Raw genomic sequence first — 19354 nt, 5'->3', positions numbered from 1 at the left:
GGCAAGTCTGTTGTTCCAGTAATATTTTTGAAAACTGTGCAGCCAATAATTCCCCTTTCAGACTAAAAACAGACTGCTAAAAACATGTAAACAAAAGAAAAAGCTGAAATTTAATCTCAATGATGTCTTCATGAAGTAAAAATAACTTGCAACTTACCAATTATTCTATAAGGGCCAGAAAAACATTTCAGTATAATGTAATATAAATTTGAATTAAGCATCCTCACCACCTGTTAATCATAACATTACCTGGATTATCTGCTCTGAATCTGACGATGGTGTAGCCTCCGTCTGGGATCGTGACAGTATCCTTCAAAGGAGGGTGGTCTAGGTTCCTTGTCAAGCCATTTCTGGCATCCATATCCATTACCTGCACGGAAGAGAAGATAAATTGCCAATATTACTTACTAATTTACTGCCTCTTCTTTTTTACTAGGAATGACGGTGTCAGGAAGTGCTCTGGTTAATTATACATCTTACCAATACAGCCAATCTAATCATTACCAAATTAGTGAACATTTTTTGTAAATAAATTCCCTGGTGACAGTTACCCGCACTTGCTGGAGTACTGATCACTGAAAATACAGATATGCTCTACAGAATCTTTACATTTTCAGTACAGTGTTTTAGACACATTATTCAGCTTAAGTTCCCTGCATAATGAACTAAGAGATCTGTTGTAGTACTGTACCTAGCATCGTTTCAAGATTAATTGTACAGAAGCATGATTTTAGAGTAAGGGAATACAGCACAGTAATGAAAATGGCATCATATCTTCCATTGATGTCCAGTCATTAACATGACAGACAGCTTTCTAACCTGTAAGATTTCTCACATGAAAAAAACATTCAATTTTATATTATTGTTTAGTATAATTATACAGATATCACTTTTATTCTTGCCAAACTTACTTCACTGCGGGTGATAGAAGCACCGACCACATCATGTGGTCTGTCTTGCCCAATTACCCTAAAAGTATTTCCATGCAGGTGTACTGGATGGTTTTCATCACCGTATTGCCCTGAAATGAAAAGTTCAGTTAATCTGAGTAATAAAAATCCACAATTATATAGTAAATATATTACTATGTAAAATGAACCAAAGACTTTCGAACACCGTTCAAGTGTTCACGCTAAAATGCAAAGATACTGCTCAGATTGTTTTTCACGAAATTGTGAATCTATTAGCAGTTCAGTTAATGTTCATGAATTTAATGACACTTACTTTGCAGTGCTTTTGCTAAAAATAGAAAGCGTCTATAGGCCTTGAACCAAAGACTCTTCAAATATTGTAGTGGTATAAATGAAGAAGTCACTAGGATACAGTGTTTTTCAGTTTACAGTCATCAAATTCAGGCTTGAAAAATCTTCCAAATGACAAAACTGATGTTCAAAATCTTACCTTCGTCTATCAAAACGAGATCAACTGAAGCTCCTAAAGGAACTTTGTACATGTGAAGGCATTCACAGTAATCGTCATGGCAGTTCTTAGTAGGTATTGCAGTGTCAGCATTACACATCTTGTGGTCATTGTGCCCAATGTTGAGGAGTAGAGGTACTGACTGGGGCATGAACGTCAGGTTATTAATCTGAGGTGTTGGGATCTGTTGTTCTTCCGACACTGTTGGCAAATAAAGGGAAATTGACAAATTTAGAAAATTCATAAATGAGACTAGATTTAACACAGTATTTTGGAACCTCAAAAGTTCAAGCGAAGATGCAATGCATTTCTACCCTAAAGCAATTCTCCTTGTATTTTATAATTTACTGACATTTTAAACTATTTATATATTTTTTTTCTAATAACTAATCTCTTTCTTTTCTGTATCCCATTACCCTTTGTTACTTTTTAAAATGAGTACTATATCTTTGGAAGCTTGAGAAATCAGTGTAGCCCTGTGGGCTTGTTCCAAATGATAGGCTTCATCTTGAATAATAATAATAATAATACAATAATAATACACACACAATACACACACACACTATACAATAATAAGTGCACTGAATTTGAAAATTTTTAAATATCTTCATATCAACTTTGTCACATAATTTTCTTACTGATTAAAATCGTAAAACATCCTTGAGTAGAAGTGGCTATTGTGTATCCTGCGCATTTCGAAAGCTAGGTAGAATGTGAAGTTGGCCCTGGGGTGTGCCAAATCTGCCGGTAGAGGCTCCAGTGATCTCAAGTCCCTTGCACAGATCAGATCGTCGTAGCAAGCGCTGTTGATGCTGTTGACTTGCTGTAAAGAGGTGCTTTGGTTAGAGCAAACAATATTCTGCAGTTTTGGTACTATATTCGTATAATGAGGAAACTTCTTACCTTTTACTGCAATGATATTGATTCATAAACACATTCTTCAGTAATCTGAGGGCATAATCATGCAACTTATTCAGTTCATATTCAGAAAACCTCAAATCTCCAGCATCTGAAAACAGGATTCTTACCACTCCCTCTGGTGGAACTTCTGTGAAAACCGGTTTAGGAGACATCCTTTGGAGGACAGCTTTGTCGTGAACGTTTTGGCTCTGATGAGGAAAACGCTCATATTCCAGAACTGCAAACTGGTGGGCGGCCGTCACCGCGCAGTCAACTCCTCCCATAAAGCTTATCCAAAAGCTTCCCGATTTGTCTGGTGTTGGATGCACGACCACATCAAACCGCTCACCTGCAATATAGATGTCATAACTGAGCTGTTGGTTTTGTAAGTCCGTAATAAGCTGCAATCAGGAATTCATAAATAATTTACGATCAAATGAATTTCTTCATGTGAATCAGTTGATATTATCTTTATGGCAAACAATGTTATTCCTTTATTTATAGGACTATTGTAATGTAAGCCATGATTGTCTGTTCAGTGGAATCAGTCCCTTTATGCAGTGAAAACAATTAACGTCACATGTTTACAGTTCATGTTACTCTACTCATCTCCTTACTAAACAATGTTAGTCCTTCGTTTATAGGCTCACTGCCTAAAGAAATGCAGATGTAAAGTGTTAGCCATAATCAGTAACCAGTGGAACCTTCGCTCCTTTACGGAGAAAACAGTCATCACCACGCGTTGGCAGACACTGTAGGCTATATGAAATATCCTTCGGTTTTGAGATTCCCCACTTCCGTAGATGATTGCGAAGATGTGTCTACAGGTTACAATGGATTCCCATCAGTTTCTATGACTGTTAGGATGTGTTCTTCAATGGCAACAGTAACTGGACAGTTGAGAACAGCTGCGTTTATTAGTCGCATTCTGTATCGATTTCCTGCAAGTATTTATAAAGTATTAGGCAACGAATGTTATTCAGGAAATAACATATTCGTTACAACACAGGTACTAAGTTACCCTAAAGATTTGACTCTCAAGAACCCCAGTCGTCAAAGATAAGGAGAGAGAAGCCAGAAAAGAGCCCCTTCAAGAATTTTAGCCCCAAAACTGTCGTAAGATCTCGTGGACTCCAACTTCTAGGAAGTTCATGATATGCACAGGCATGCAGTGGGTGATTTCCATTTATGACAGTTTCAGGTACCTTGCAGCGTTCCTTTAGCCCAATGTGCATTGCTTTTTGCCTGAAACTCTTCATTTCTTCCCTCTGGGTTATTCTAACCAAGCTATCTATGTCACCCACATAATTTTCACCTCATCTAAAATTAAATACTTTGGCAAGCCCTTGGAGTATCTACAAATGTCTTCGGTTAATAAACTGCTATAGCTATGAAACCCCAAAACTTACAGGCTACTTATATGTACTGTACATCCTTATGAGTACTTTTCATCTCTTGAGTATATAACATTTCATTACTTTTTCTTTAGCTTTCTCATTCTTTTACTCTGCAGAAACAGTTAATCACTATGCAGGTTTATATGACTTACCTGGTATAACTGTGAATCTTTTGTATGGAATTGCTGCAGACACTGGTGTGGCGTTGAAATGCTGGAAGAGAATAATCAAGGATCAGGTATGCATGCCTCGTACCGTAGGCTTTATTATGATGAAATCCCTTGCAAAGAATCTTGTGATAGGCCTAGAATATAATATTTTCCAAGTAACACCTCAGCTTAACGGGATTCTATGTTTATCAACTTCATTTTTTGTTATACTACCAATTTAGATGTGACACATTTAAAGATAAATCTCTTAAACTGATTGTTAAGTGTCAAGTACAGGTTAGCTCAGGTTAGGAACCAAGTGGAATTGCTGTTAGCTGTAAATTATCCAGAAAAGAGTCTAGTGAAGGGTATCATATATGGTCTTTGTTGCTACTTAATGTACTTTGTTACTTCTCAGAAAGCCAGACTCCCAAAGTACCTGATAAGTTGGGGTGAGGAGGATTCCCGTAGGGGGATAGTGCCGTCAGTGCCCCTCATGCGGTGCACTGTAGGCATTACTTAAGGTTCTTCGCAGCGTGGCTTCGGCCCCTAGCTGCAACCCCTCGTTCCTTTACTCTACCTCCCTTTCACATTCTCTCTTCCATCTTACTTTCCACCCTCCAGCAAATTGATTCGGCAGTGCAACTGCTTTGAGGTTTTCTCCCGTTACACTTTAAACCTTTTACTGTCAATTTCCGTTTCAGCGCTGAATGACCTCATAGGTCCCAGTGCTTGGCCTTTGGCCTAAATTCTATATTCGATTCAATCGATAAGCTGAGGTGCTACTAAACTACGTTACGTTGTTCTGTACGTTGGTGTACACTAAAAAAAAAAAATGAGAAAAAAAAGGATAACAAAACTTACCAGTTGAGGACCTTGCCCATTCACTAACATGGAGTCTGGAAAGTCATCTCCTCCGCCATGGTGTCTCAATGAGAACTTGTCCTCTGTCGGGATATGTAACCAGTCGTGGAACTGGAAGACAAGGAGGTTGTAAGAACAAATTATTTAGTGTTCTGTTGCAATAGAAGTGTTTATCCTGTTTAATATCGCTTACACCATTGTCAGTGTTGACATGACAGACCTCATAAATAATTTACACTTTGTATAAAAACTTATTTAAACACAACTCTACAATGTGTCAGCTTTCTGATCAAAGAGCATGGAAACTCTGTGTATCTTCTTGTGTATCTTTGTATCTTTTTGTGTATCTTTGCATCTTTCTGTGTATCTTCTTGTGTATCTTTGTATCTCCCTGTGTATCTCTGGAATAAAGATAAATTCCTTACAATTATATTGTGGGACGGAAGGTCGTGATCATATTTGTCTATATTAGGGTCAGCGGTAGGGGGCTTTCTTATCGTGATTGGGCCAAAAACTCCATCTCCTCTGAGGAAGCCTGAAAGTACACCGATAAAAAAGGAATCAGATGATGTGGTCCTTCCCAAATATATACTATATACAGTAAGTGACTTGAATTATGGTACAAGAGTTCGTACATTTCTGTTGGTCGCAGTAGCATGGAACTGAACGCACCTGTATGAGCATGGTAGAAGTGGGTACCAGGTTTGGAGGCCCAGAAGGAGTACCTAAAGGAGGAGCCTGGATTGATGGGGCACTGTGACACTGCCGGTACTCCATCCATGAAGGGAGTGGCTGAAGAATCGCTGGATGAAGATGCCTTCATCGGAAGGCCGTGCCAATGCATAGTCAAGCCCGCTCCAAGTAAAGAGTTCTTGACGTCCACGACCACTCGGTCTCCTTCGCACACCTGGAGGAGAAAGGGGAAATTTTATTTCTGGGTGAAGGTACCCAAGTCAACTCCGTGGGGGAGGTAGATATGTAGAAAGTCGGATATTTCCAACACTTGCTCCAGTGAATTAACTGCGACATTCATACTTGAACTGCTAGTAGTGCACTGAACCGTAATACACACATTACATCATTCACCACCTTGCTCCCACTCTCGTGCTTAATAGGTGCTGAGGCTCTTCCTTTCCAATACCTCTTCCCACGAAAATACTTTCTATGTATTCCTGTCTTCCTGAATCCTGAACTTCCAAATTCTCCTCCTGTTGTCCTCCATTTTTTCCCACTTGACCAAACCAAACACTCTCAAAACACTGCGATCCCTCCTGTCACCAAACTTGTTTTTTTCCTATAGCACACAAAAAATTTCAGCCCAATGGCTAAAGCCTATTTTGCTTTCAGTCGCATTCATCATTAACATTTCATTTACACACACACACACACACACACACACACATATATTATATATATATATATATATATATATATATATATATATATATATATATATATATATAAAATATATATATGTATATATACATGCTTCTTTCAAGTTGTCTTATTTTTCATCCCTTGCGAAAGCTTGCTTTGCAAGTTCATGACCATTCGGTGGGTTTCGTATGAATTAAATTGATCATGTTTATAAATAATAATGACAAACGTGCAGTGAATGTTAGACACAACATCATTGTCAATATGGACACATTCGGGGAAGAAAGCGCAGATATAATAGACTGTTTACAATGTACAAGTGTAACACCCAGCATACCTTAACTGGAATGAAGCCGGTGCTTTAGTCGCTTGCAGATGCAATCTAGCGGGTCATACCAACGCATAAGAATTAGGCTTACCTGGATGTGAGGACCGGGCATTTGCTTGTTCACAACGACAATTCTCCTTTGGACTCCGTCGCCAGGCACGCATTCCGGCCTACTGCAGTCGGTTATGTTCCGTGGGCAGTTGTAACAGGCTCTGAAGAAGCAGAAGGTGATGTACCGTTAGAGGAACTGATCGGAATGCTACAATGTGCGCGTTTGATTTTTTCAAGCAGGCGTCATCGCACCGTGAGGCGGCAGTAAACCAGGGTTGGAATGTTTTAAGTAAACCAGGGCTGGACTGTTTAAACTAACTGGGTTACACTGTTTAAATTAACTGAATTGGACTATTTTCACTGACTGGGTTTTGCTATTTAAACTGACTAGGTTAAATTGAATGGGTTGGACTGTTTAACCTGTTTGGATTGGACCATTTAAAATGACTGGGTTGGACTGTTTAACCTGTTTGGATTGGACCATTTAAAATGACTGGGTTGGACTATTGAAACCAGTGGTTCTTAACTTTTTTTTATTACCACACCCCCTTAAGAGTTGGTCCTTCCCTCCACGCCCCCCTTGCATCTGTGAGTAAAATTCCCTCCTAGATTTAAAGGAAAATAAAAAATAAGAGAAAGAGAAGGGGTGTTTTTATTCTTTTGGGAATGAATAAGTGAGATACTTGACACTGCTTGTTAGCTCCTCTTGTTAAGAGAATAACGATTATAATTAGAAATTTTTTTATTTTTCCACAGGGCTCCCCCCCCCCTGCCTGGAAATTGCTGACGCCCCCTCGGGGGGTGCGTCCCCAAGTTGAGAAAAACTGATTTAAACTGACCGGGTTGAACCATTTAAACGATTTAGACTTTGACTGTTTAAACTGAATGGGTTGGACTATTTAAACTGACTGGTTTGAACTATTTAAACTGGATGGGTTAGACTATTAAACTGACTGGTCTGAAGTGTTTAAACTGGGTGGGTTGGACTATTTATTCTTACTGGGCTACATTACTACAACTGGCTAGGTTGACCTACTTAAACCCTGTAGGAGGGTAGTGCCATCAGTGCGCCTCACGCCGTGCACTGTAGGCATTACTTAAGGAACTTTGCAGCGTCCCTTCGGCCCCTAGCTGCACCCCCTTTCATTCATTTTACTGTACCTCCGTTCATATTCTCTTTCTTCCATCTTACTTTCTCCCTTCTTCTAACAATTGTTTCATAGTGCAACTGCGAGGTTTGCCTCCTGTTACACCTTTCAAACCTTTTATTCTTAATTTCCGTTTCAGCGCTGAATGACCTCATAGGTCCAGTGCTTAGCCTTTTGGCCTAAATTCTATATTCCAGTTGGCCTACTTAAACAGGGTGGATTGAACTATTTAAACGGACTGGGTTGAGCTCTTTAAACTGATTGGTTTGGAATATTTAAACAGAGTTATACTGTTTCAACTGACTGTCAGCTATAGTTTCTATAACTTACGGTGTAACTGGTTTTTAGTACGTAGTTTATAATAGACTATAAAGTTCTTTTCTAAATCATGAATATATTTAAAAGTTGTATGATAGATTTATGACCAGCAAGGATTGAATTGAATTGAATATAGAATTTAGGCCAGTGGCCAAGCACTGGGGTCTATGAGGTCATTCAGCGGTGAAACGCTAATTAACAGTAAAAGGTTTGAAAGGTGTAACAGGAGGAAAACCTCGCATTTGCAATTCATGAATCAAGAAGTTAGAGAGAGTGGAAAGTAAGATGGAAGAGAGAATATGTGGAAAGGAGGTACAGTAAAAACGAACGGAAGGCTTTCGAAAGTAAATAAAGGCACGCTGCAAAAGAACCTAAGTATGCCTACAGTGCACTGCATGAGGGCGCGACGGCACTACTCCCTACGAAGGATGATGACCAGCAAGGATATATAACAAGAATAAACGGTAACAAATATATAATTAGACCTAATTTTTTTAGGTATTTTTTTTACGAAAAAATACCTACAAATATAACAATAAAAAACTTAAAATTGAAATAAACTGTTAAAAAAACGTTCCTTCTTCCACAGACTCACCTTGACATCGTCTGATAGAGGTGGACCTCGAAACTGAAGTGGCAGGTGCGGGTATCTCCCGGCATGCACTTACGGTAGCAGTTCTTCCCTGTGAAGTGAAGGTAAGGTTATATTTTTTTAAACAGTTTATTTACTTCATTTTCGTGCTGTTTTTATGATGTGTGTTTTTACAAATGCTATTGAAGTTTGCGTTGTTGGCTCATTTGTATGTAGTTTAGTGAGTGCCATTTACTGAATATAGGCAAACTATATATATGTATATATATATATATATTAATTGGTTAATTAATTCATTTTAATTAATGTTTCTGTGAAAATCTATATACCAAATAAAGCAAGGGGCTTGGAACTCGTTTTATATGGGCATATATACAGTAAAGACAATTTATATATATATATAATATTATATATATATATAAATGTATATGTGTATATACATACATACATACATACATATAATTCATAAATTTGTATGTATGTCCATAAAAGAACAAATATATATATATATATATATATATATATATATATATATATATATATATATATATATATACATACGTACATATAATTCATAGATTATGTATGTCCATAAAAGAACTATATATATATATATATATATATATATATATATATATATATATATATATATATATATATGTATGTATATATATACAGTATATGTGTGTATATATATATATATATATATATATATATATATAATATACAGTATATCGTTCTTTATGGACATACATACAAATTTATGCATTATATGTATATATATACACACATAAACTGTCTTTACTGTGTATATGCCCGTATAAAACGAATTCCAAGCCCCTTGCTTTATTTGTATATACATTTTTTACGAGGAACTGTAATTAAAATTAATTAATTAACCAACCATATATACACTGGGTCTATTCCACGCTAAGGAGTTGTCATATACCCTCCCAACTTTTAAATATCCCATGTAAATATCGGAATCTCATAATTATACAGAACGACGGGTGTAGAAGCAGATTAGTGTAAAACAAATATATAAACTATTATTATGATAACTTAAGCAACAGAGGCTTTCCTCGTTTGACTTACAACAAACATTCCCACTGGTGGGAGTCTAAGCCATGTAAGCATAAAGAAAGATCACTTGTTGCTACCATAGTATGAATCTACCATCCATTTTCTACTTTTGACCCCTCGGGGGCTAATACTAAACACAGCGAAACGTTGTAGGTGAGTCACTGTTTCGCCGTGTTCAGTACTAGCCTTTGGGAGATCAAATATTTTTGTATATAGTTTGAGGAAGTAATTGCCATACTGTAGGCCTTAAATGGGTTGTTTGGTAGATAGCATCCTCATTTTTGGTAGGTCGCGAATAGCTCGGTAGATACCATACTATAGTGGCATTCGATCAGTGATCTTGTACAATACATCAGCCCTTCGCGATATGATTTTTTTCTTAATAAGAATTATGGTAGCCTTATCTCCACCCCACGGCATTTCACCAGCACACGCGAGTGACTTGTGGTTGCTTGTCCTCAAGTGGATTACAAGGACATTACTTGTAAAACAGGTCTCACCAAGAACGTTCGATCATGAGGGAAGTTTAAGCAACGAGAGAGAACTCTGCCTAGAGTGAAAGTGACAACAATAATTCTCTCTCTCTCTCTCTCTCTCTCTCTCTCTCTCTCTCTCTCTCAAAAATGTTAGCATTTTATTGACTTATTTTCAGTGTTGAAAATTATATACTCATGTATGGCCTTGACTTTTTAGCACTGCTTTTAGTCGTGTTAATCACATAGGCCTAGTTTGAGTTTTCAAACTTACATTGATAGGAGTGGAAGGAACATTGCCTAGGATTATCATAGAATTTTAATCTAACAGAGAGGTGTTGTTGATGGGCATTACAGTGACCTCAAGATTGCAATCTCTGGTGTTCCTCAGGGTAGAGTTCTTGGTTTACTAACAGTACAAATGGGGTTGGCAATTGGCTTAGTGGACAATTTGGTTGCTTATGTAGATTATGCTACGTTACCTGAATCGATCCCATTTCCTGTTTGTAGACCTGTGGTTACAGATTCGCTTGACAGAGATTTAGCTACAATTATTGTATGGTGCAAATTATTGTGAGGAAGGTGTACTTCAGCAAAGTTCAAAGAATAATTGTTAGTAAGTCTAGGACATCGTGGTTGTATGTATATGTGTATATATATATACATATATATATATATATATATATATATATATATATATATATATATATATGTATGTGTGTGTGTGTTTGTGTGTGTTTTTTCTGGGAAACAGAATTATTTCTTATCAAGGCTTGTTTTACGCGCGTACATTGTTTCATTAGTCTCCTTTGACATTCAAAACCCATTATCTGCGAAAATGTCACAAAAATATCCTTTTGACATTTCTCAGAATGTGTTCGTTCCAAATAGTAAAAGGGCATTAGAAGCAAAACGTTAAAGAACAAAGATTAGTTTTCTTAGGCCGAGCTGTATTTGGGCAGCCGTGCCCAGCGGTCCCTGAACTCTCACCCAACCCCCTTGCTCCCCCCACCAAATGAAAAACTCCCAAGCATGGTCAACTCTCTCTAAGTTCAATGACCCCAGTCTGTTGTTACTAGTGACGTGGTAATTATTAATAATTAACTTGTTCTTTCCAGTTACCTGAATCACAAGTCATACGTACGATTTATTATTAGTATTATTGCTAAAAAATTCACAATCTCGTGAAAAACAATCTGTGTAATAAAAATCAACGATTATATAGTAAGATAGTTTTCTATATAATTGTGGAATTTTATTGCACCCATTATTATTATTATTATTATTATTATTATTATTATTATTATTATTATTATTATTATTATTATTTTATATTCATCGACATCATTACCATTATTTTAACAGTTATTATCGTTTGCAAGAGTCATAATCTTTACAACCCAATAATGCAATCACAGTCGATATTACTGCCGCTAATATACTGTAAATATTGTATAATTTATTTGTCTTTTATTGACCCTGTCCGTGAAAGTGAAAGGATATAATATTCCCTCTCAAAAACTAAATGATTTCTAAAACTGAAGAATTGGAAAGTAACGGAAATTCTTTCAAGGAAAAAAAAACCAGTTTCCTGTCGTGGAAAGTCATTTGATTTACGAAAGTTACAACCCAGAATTTACTTTCTTGAGAAGTGCAATGGAAGCGACCAGTTTTTATGTGGGTTGTAAGACGGCATTAATTTTTTTCTTTATAGATAACTTCATGAACGTGAAAAATATCAAGTATATATATATATATATATATATATATATATATATATATATATATATATATATATATATACATATATGTATATATGTATGTGTGGTATATATGTGTGTATATATATACTTATTTTTACTATGTATATATATATATATATATATATATATATATATATATATATATGTGTGTGTGTGTGTGTGTTTGTGTGTGTGTATTTGAATGTGTAACACCAGTGCCAAAATATCGCACACACTTATGCCCATCTCATGTCTCAGTATAAATATTAATTGTGCAAATAAAACATTAACCCCAGAGAACACTTAACAGCTCCCGAAGGAATTAGAACAGGACGCCCTTCCTTACCTGGCGTCGGAGGCTCCTGGGCGTTAATGACGGACATGAGGGTGGCGACCGCCGCAGCTAGGACGAGGGCGACCATTGTGGCAGCAGCTACGGCGCTCAACTGACAAGCCACGGCCATCGAGGGGTCCCCTTATATACTCCTCTGGGTGCTGATGGGGCTGCTGCTGCTACTACTCCTACTCCTCCCTCCACCACCACCACCACCACTGTTCCCCCCGAGTCAGAGTCCTGCAATAACGCGAAGAAAGAGGGCGATTAAGACTCAGTGCCTCAGTTAGACCTACATTCTTTGTGGAATGTTGCGCCATGGAATGATGGTAAAAATTATAATAACAGTTGTAATAAACATAATAACTGGAACTGTAACGTAAACACAAGGAACAATGGTGCACTGTGATGTGAACAAGGTGGCTTTAACTTGCTGAGGACGTTCTACAGATATAAACAGAAAATAAAGTAAATTGAAAAGACGTTTAGTATAATGAAGATGGACATTGCAGACAAATTATTACATTCAACTAACAATACATTGAGCACGCCTAAAATGCACACCATTGTTAATGCCACTGAAACTTATTTTAAGATTAAATTACTGTTCAACAGTTCGTCAGATCAGAGTTACAAATAATATATACAAGCAGAACACGGGAAAAATGTCCAGATCCGTAATGTTGACCAAAAGCAAATAAAAGAACATGTAGTATCTGTACCCTGAACCATTCTAAAACCTCATTGAATTTCATTAAAGTTTATCAAAAACTTTTTGTTTTAAAAGTTAATAAAAGAATTAAATCTGCTGTATTCTCCCATGGTCCACCTTTCGTTGGAAAGCACCGGTAACTTTTTGAGAAACCTTTTAGCCAGATATGCAGATAGATAGAAAGATATTGATGAGTATATGATTTCCTTGCAAATAATTCTGAGGAGATAAATATTATAGTTTAAAATAAATAAGGAAAAGAGAAGTTATGACAAAGAGACGTGGCAATCATAGTATCTCTTAAGTAACGCTGAGATGTCTTTTGGACAGACATAGAGATAGACATAGATGAATACAAGACCTCCTTCCACGGTGATAACAAGTATATTTATACGTAAATAAAGAGATAACATGCCAAGGAGTTACGACGCTTGGAAACAGGCAGACGTAGATGAATATAATGAATACTTAATCTCCTTCCAGTTCTTTTGTCGATGATAACAAATATACTTGTACATAAAGAAGTATGACATGGAGGCATAACATGGTAATGACAGCTCTCTTGAGTTAGCAAATATCAAAAGCCTTGACACTGTCAGTTGTAATACCTTACATTCTAAAAGTTTATTGTAGAATTTAAACATTTGTGGCTGAGAAAATCAAGATTTCATTTTCGCTTTCACGGACAAAAATGAAGGCCAATTTTATTTGTTGTCGCCAGCATTCTTTGTTGTATATAAAGAGGTTCTCGAGATTTCCTGTAATTATACAGGAATTGCGTGGAATCTGCATGATTGCTTTGTTGATTTTATCTTGCGTTGTGTTAGTCATCAGAAGATAGACGTGGCTAGTACTAACGATAGACTTATTATTATTATTATTATTATTATTATTATTATTATTATTATTATTATTATTATTATTGTTATTATTATTATTATTATTATACAACTTAAAAGAAACCTATGTAAAAATTGGAAGTATCCATTATTTTAAAGATCTATACCTTGTTCAGTTTATCCAGCCAGACTTTCTTTTCATATAGACCTCTGTTCTTTCCACATAAACAAACGCCTTGTCGTATCCTTATACCTGTGCTAACTGTGTCGCACACTTTCGACCCATCTCTGCATGCCTCAGCCTTTCAACATATAAATTACTATTCTGTAAAAGGGGAGTTGGTTCAACATTTTCTTGATGATTAGCATTCCCAACTTTTTGCAGTGATCCTGTTATCTTCTTTGCCTCACCCATCCTGTGATTCACATATTCTTTCGTAGCAATGACAGTTATGATAACGCCAAATACTCTTGGGAATCCAGCATTGTGTGTGTGGCTTTTGCATCGACGTGGATCTGCTAAATGTGAACATTAGTTTTCAAAGGATCAGTGCAAATGACAGTAATAAGTTAAAGCTGCTCAGGTGAATTGATTATGCAGTATATATAGCGCTGTTCAGATGAATTGCTTGCATAGTATCTGTGGCTTAGAAAGGGATAGAAATGCTTAAGAAATGCGGAGATATGTAGAAGTGTTAAAAAAGGTCAACATGGGCGAAAAGGTGGACCAAAGTGTTTTGAGATGGCATGGTCATGTGGAAAGAACAGAGGACTGTAGGTTGGTGATAACAGTGCATGTGCAGACTTAACAAAGCAGAAAAGACACGTGAAGAGGACAAGTGCCCTTCGCTTTGTGTATCTGACCCAAGTGCGGTTTGGAAATACCAGTTGGAGGTTCCAACGGGATTTTTGGTGAAGTGTCAAAGTGCTGCTTTATCACTTGTAAGAGTGCGATGATACTGAGGAAACAAGACCCCTGGTGATGTTAGTGGGTCAATGTTGCAGGGGAGTGGGGGTGGGGGGGAATGGAGTAAGGGGAGGAGGGAGGGTGGGCAATAGGATAATGAAGCACTTTTGATCACATCGTTATTCATGGCTTATATTGCTGCTAATGCTTATTACGTCTTTATTCGTTGGTTCATTTAGATATCTTTGTTGTTCCCTTATATTTTTCCCCTATTTCTTAGGCATTCTGCTTGGAAGTCTTGCTAATCAGTTCCGTTTTGCTTGTTCTTTATGACAGTGCAGACATAATAATAATAATAATAATAATAATAATAATAATAATAATAATAATAATAATAATAAAGTATTATGCTAATAAAAGTTCAGTTGAACTTTTATGCTTAAAAACGTTTCAGTCGTGTTCATTCGTTCGTGAATACACACATAAGTATGTGTTTAGTTATGCGTAAGAAGTATTTACATTTATTTGTTCATAATATTTCTAGTGAAATGTATGCATAAGTAAAGAAGTACGCATACAATAAATATACATATATGTGTGTGTGTATGTATGTATGTATGCATTAATCATCCTTTACACTTCATTCGTATACACGCGCTTCTGTTGAGCTTGTTTTGCGTAATCTCCTTTATAAGAAAAAACTAAGAACAGGATCCTACGGTTCATTGTCATCAGTTTTGCTTGTGCAGAGCAAGCAAGCAAGGGCAAGCATTTGCCCTCTCGTTGACCTTCAAGCAAACGCCAAGCGGGCAGGCGTACTTAAGGGGGTGTGTCTTTCTCCACTGGAAACTGCGTCAGGCTTGGAAAATGTTTTCCTTAGTTTTTCCATAGCTTTCCATTAGTTTTCCCTTAGCTTTCCATTAGTTTTCCCTAAGCTTTCCATTAGTTTTCCCTAAGCTTTCCCTTAGTTTTCCATAAGTTTTCTCTTAGCTTTCCATTAGTTTTCCATTATTTTCCCTTAATTTCCCATTAGTTTTCCATTAATTTTCCATTAGTTGTCCATTAGTTTTCCATAAGTTCTCATTTAGTTTTCCCTCTTATTTTTCCATCAGTTCTCATTTAGTTTTCCCTCTCAATGGACAACATACAAGCAACGCTCGAGTCGCAGGAAACTGTTTGACGACTGGTATTGGGAAAATAGAGGAAGTTCAGGGAAATTAAGTCGGCTAATGAGATGTTTCTTCGAACGTTTTTTGAAGTAAAAAATGGCATGCAAGCTTCATTTGAACTGCTGTTTTCGCAGTTGGAAATATTAAGTTATAAAGTTTGTGGTTTTTTCAAGCTGCAGACGAAGGGTACAGGTTTATATGTTCATCTCCCATCATAATTAAAATAAAAAAAAATAGCGCTAATACTGATGCTTCTGCGTTTGAAAAGCACTAAATATTTTCATGTCTTTGCTGTTTTCAAGCTGCAAAAAATAATAAATTTGGAGGATCCTTTTCCCTAGAACAAAGAAGATTAATGAATAGAAATTACAAACTGTAGCCCGAACAAACATTGAAGAAAAGTCATGTCACCGCCCAAAGGGAAATCCGTAGGGAGGGAGGGAGAGAGAGAGAGAGAGAGAGAACAGTTGATAGTGGGTTATACCCGGATGTTGCAAATACCCTTCTCCAAAAATCCCATGTGCGTGCAAGAGTGCATTCTGTCAGTATCCACAAAAAACAGTCCGTCGTCTGCAAGAATAACCCAAATGAATGTGTACATCCACGTTTATCAGCATGCGTTCATCCATTCTTGGGGTACCCTGCGAACTCGCACATATAGACAGACAGGCGCGGATGAAAACGATACTTCCCAAGGTCTAGATGACCCATGATTTTCTGGTTTGTGGTTGTTTGGGGAAATCATGGAATGATTTTTTTTTATTTTTTTTTTTTTGTCGACGCTGGAAAGACATCCATATACGGCACAAACTCTTGGTATCTTTACAGTCATTCAGGAAATCTGAGCCAATGTTTAAATCTATATATAATGACAGATTATGTAAATATGTGAAATGACTCGGGAGAATTTCTTGCTGATCTCTACAGGCACATGTTTGTAAATATATGGTCTGTATACTCGTATTCATTCTTGCTGCCTTAGCTATGCCAGGGCGAAGGGATTAGGCTGCGGACAAAGCCTGCGGAAGAGGTGACGTCACGGCCTAAGCTGCGCGGAACAGGACATATATTTTGGGTCGTGGATGGGTAGACCTTGTATTCTTTAGACCTTGAGACCTCCTTCACTTACCAGCACTCTGATTAAAGTATCTCCTGGTCTTTCAGTCCGCAATGTGAGGAGATGTTGTGTCGGGTCAGTCGGATGCGTGACCACCAAGAAATGCAAAGACGCTTTGGGCACATGGGCCCCTTAATTTTTTGGGGTAGGTCGTGGTTCCAGTCAGGTCATCCCCTCTGGACACATTTAAATTGGGGACTGGTCGTATTCTTCACTATTTACATATCGCTGCCTAGAAATGTATAGGTTAATACCTCCTGGAGCTGACTTTGGTAGAGGAAAGGGTATATATATATATAAATAATAACATATACTGTATGTATGTATATATATATATATATATATATATAAATATATATAAAATGTAAATGTATATGCAAGTTCTTTATATAATTTATACATTTGTGCTTAGTAAAGGGAATGTTAACACCTAAAAGAATATATATATATATATATATATATATATATATATATATATATATATATATATATATATATACATACTAATATAATGTAATGTATAAGTGCAAACAAAAGTACATTACTTACACGTCTCTCTCTCTCTCTCTCTCTCTCTCTCTCTCTCTCTCTCTCTCTCTCTCTATATATATATATATATATATATATATATATATATATATATATATATATATATATACAATTAATATGTATGTATAACTGATTCACGAGTATGGAACGTGAAGAATGTATAAATAAAGGCAAATGCCACGAAGGAAAAATGCAACCAAAGGTGGTTGCTAGGCCTTCGATACACCTGGTCCCTTCAACTGGCAGACTCATCAAAGGACCGTGTGTCGAAAAGCCTAGCAACCACTCCGTTGTTTCACTTTTCCTTCGTGGCATTACCTGTTATACATTCTTCACGTTCACTAAATGATCAGTCTATATCACTGATATTTGTGTGTGTGTATGTATATATATATATATATATATATATATATATAGAGAGAGAGAGAGAGAGAAAGAAGAGAAGAAAAAGAGAAGAAGAAGAAAGAAGGTGTAATGACATGTTGTGTTTGCACAACACTATAATTCTCTTTCAGCCATTCTGGGAACAAACCGATCCAATGCTTCGGCGATTAGGCGCTGAATAAATACGGGAATAGAAAAAAGATATTCTTGGTGAATAACGAAGAGTATCAACTTCTGTTTCGAAGTAAACAGTCCCTAAGGACGATAAAGAAGTGGGTAATTTTCTTTATAATCATTAGACGGAAGCGGACCCTCTCTTATTAAACGTGCTGTTAAAAAAAAAAAAATGGCTGCATAAGGGAGTTCATTTTATATTGAGTCTTCTTAGTTTTCCTGAAAGTTCTTTTCTCTTCTAAGTCAATATTGGTCAATAAACTGGCTCTCGTGTTCATATTTTGGCAAAGAGAAATATATTAAATCTTTATCGTTATTCGATAAAGAGAAATACGCTAACGCCTTTTTATACTTCGGTAATGAAAAATATATTAACGCTTTTTCATACTTCTGTCAAGAGAAATATATTAACGCTTTTTCATGCTTTTGTAAAGAGAAATCTATTAACGCCTTTTCATACTTCTGTAAAGAGAAATATATTAACGCCTTTTCATACTTCTGTAAAGAGAAATATATTAACGCCTTTTCATACTTCTGTAAAGAGAAATATATTAACGCCTTTTCATACTTCTGTAAAGAGAAATATATTAACGCCTTTTCATACTTCTGTAAAGAGAAATTTATTAACGCTTTTTCATTCTGCGGTGAAGATTAGCACATTTTCATACTTCGGACAAGAGAAATATATTAACGCTTTTTTATACTCCGGTAAAGAAAAAATACATTAGCAGCGTTTATACAGCAATTTTTATTCTCCCTACTTTCTCTCAGAGAATGAAAACTGCTGTGAAAACGCTGTCAATATATTTCTCATTACCGAAGCATGAACATTGGCCAGTTATTGACCAGTATCAACTAAAAGAGAAGAGAATTATAAGGAAAACTGAGAAGACTCGATATGAAATCAACTCATTATTATTATTATTATTATTATTATTATTATTATTATTATTATTATTATTATTATTATTATTTTGCTTATGGTGGTATGGATTCTGATAAATCGGAGATATTTTCAGAGCTGCGTTAAGGTGAACCACCGTAAAATATTTGCGATTACAGACGGGCACCGCGGTGCTTTTTCGCCACCTTTTTTGCTGGTGAAGATGACTCTGAGTTCTGGTAAGGAATCTGGTTCTTTCTTGTTAGTGTATTGTTCTTTCTTTCTCTCTTTGAGATATAAATATATGTGTGGGTGTATCCTGTGTAGATACATTAGATGACTGTAGTTGTGGGAGTTTCCTGCCCTTGATTCAGTCATCAAAGAATAAACATAACTTTGCTCTGGTTTCATTGCAGACACACATATATATATGTGTGTGTGTATA

The 19354-nt window shown here is 36.4% G+C and overlaps 1 protein-coding gene across 1 annotated transcript in view; it reads right to left on the bottom strand.

Annotated features, from left to right (window-relative positions):
- The window catches only part of LOC136849829 (uncharacterized), an 80362-nt gene that overhangs the window by 3082 nt on the left and 57926 nt on the right, over positions 1-19354 (bottom strand). Inside the window, 13 exon segments of the mRNA XM_067123292.1 lie at positions 250-370; positions 912-1021; positions 1402-1624; positions 2060-2242; positions 2448-2688; positions 3131-3260; positions 3869-3929; positions 4730-4840; positions 5155-5264; positions 5402-5636; positions 6526-6646; positions 8547-8634; positions 12188-12415. Of these exon segments, the coding sequence (XP_066979393.1) occupies positions 250-370; positions 912-1021; positions 1402-1624; positions 2060-2242; positions 2448-2688; positions 3131-3260; positions 3869-3929; positions 4730-4840; positions 5155-5264; positions 5402-5636; positions 6526-6646; positions 8547-8634; positions 12188-12305 (1852 nt within the window). The 5' untranslated portion in view covers positions 12306-12415.

The sequence above is a fragment of the Macrobrachium rosenbergii genome, chromosome 21, assembly GCF_040412425.1.
Source record: "Macrobrachium rosenbergii isolate ZJJX-2024 chromosome 21, ASM4041242v1, whole genome shotgun sequence".
Classification (NCBI taxonomy): Eukaryota; Metazoa; Arthropoda; class Malacostraca; order Decapoda; family Palaemonidae; genus Macrobrachium; species Macrobrachium rosenbergii.
This window is presented reverse-complemented; position numbering and strand designations above follow the sequence as displayed.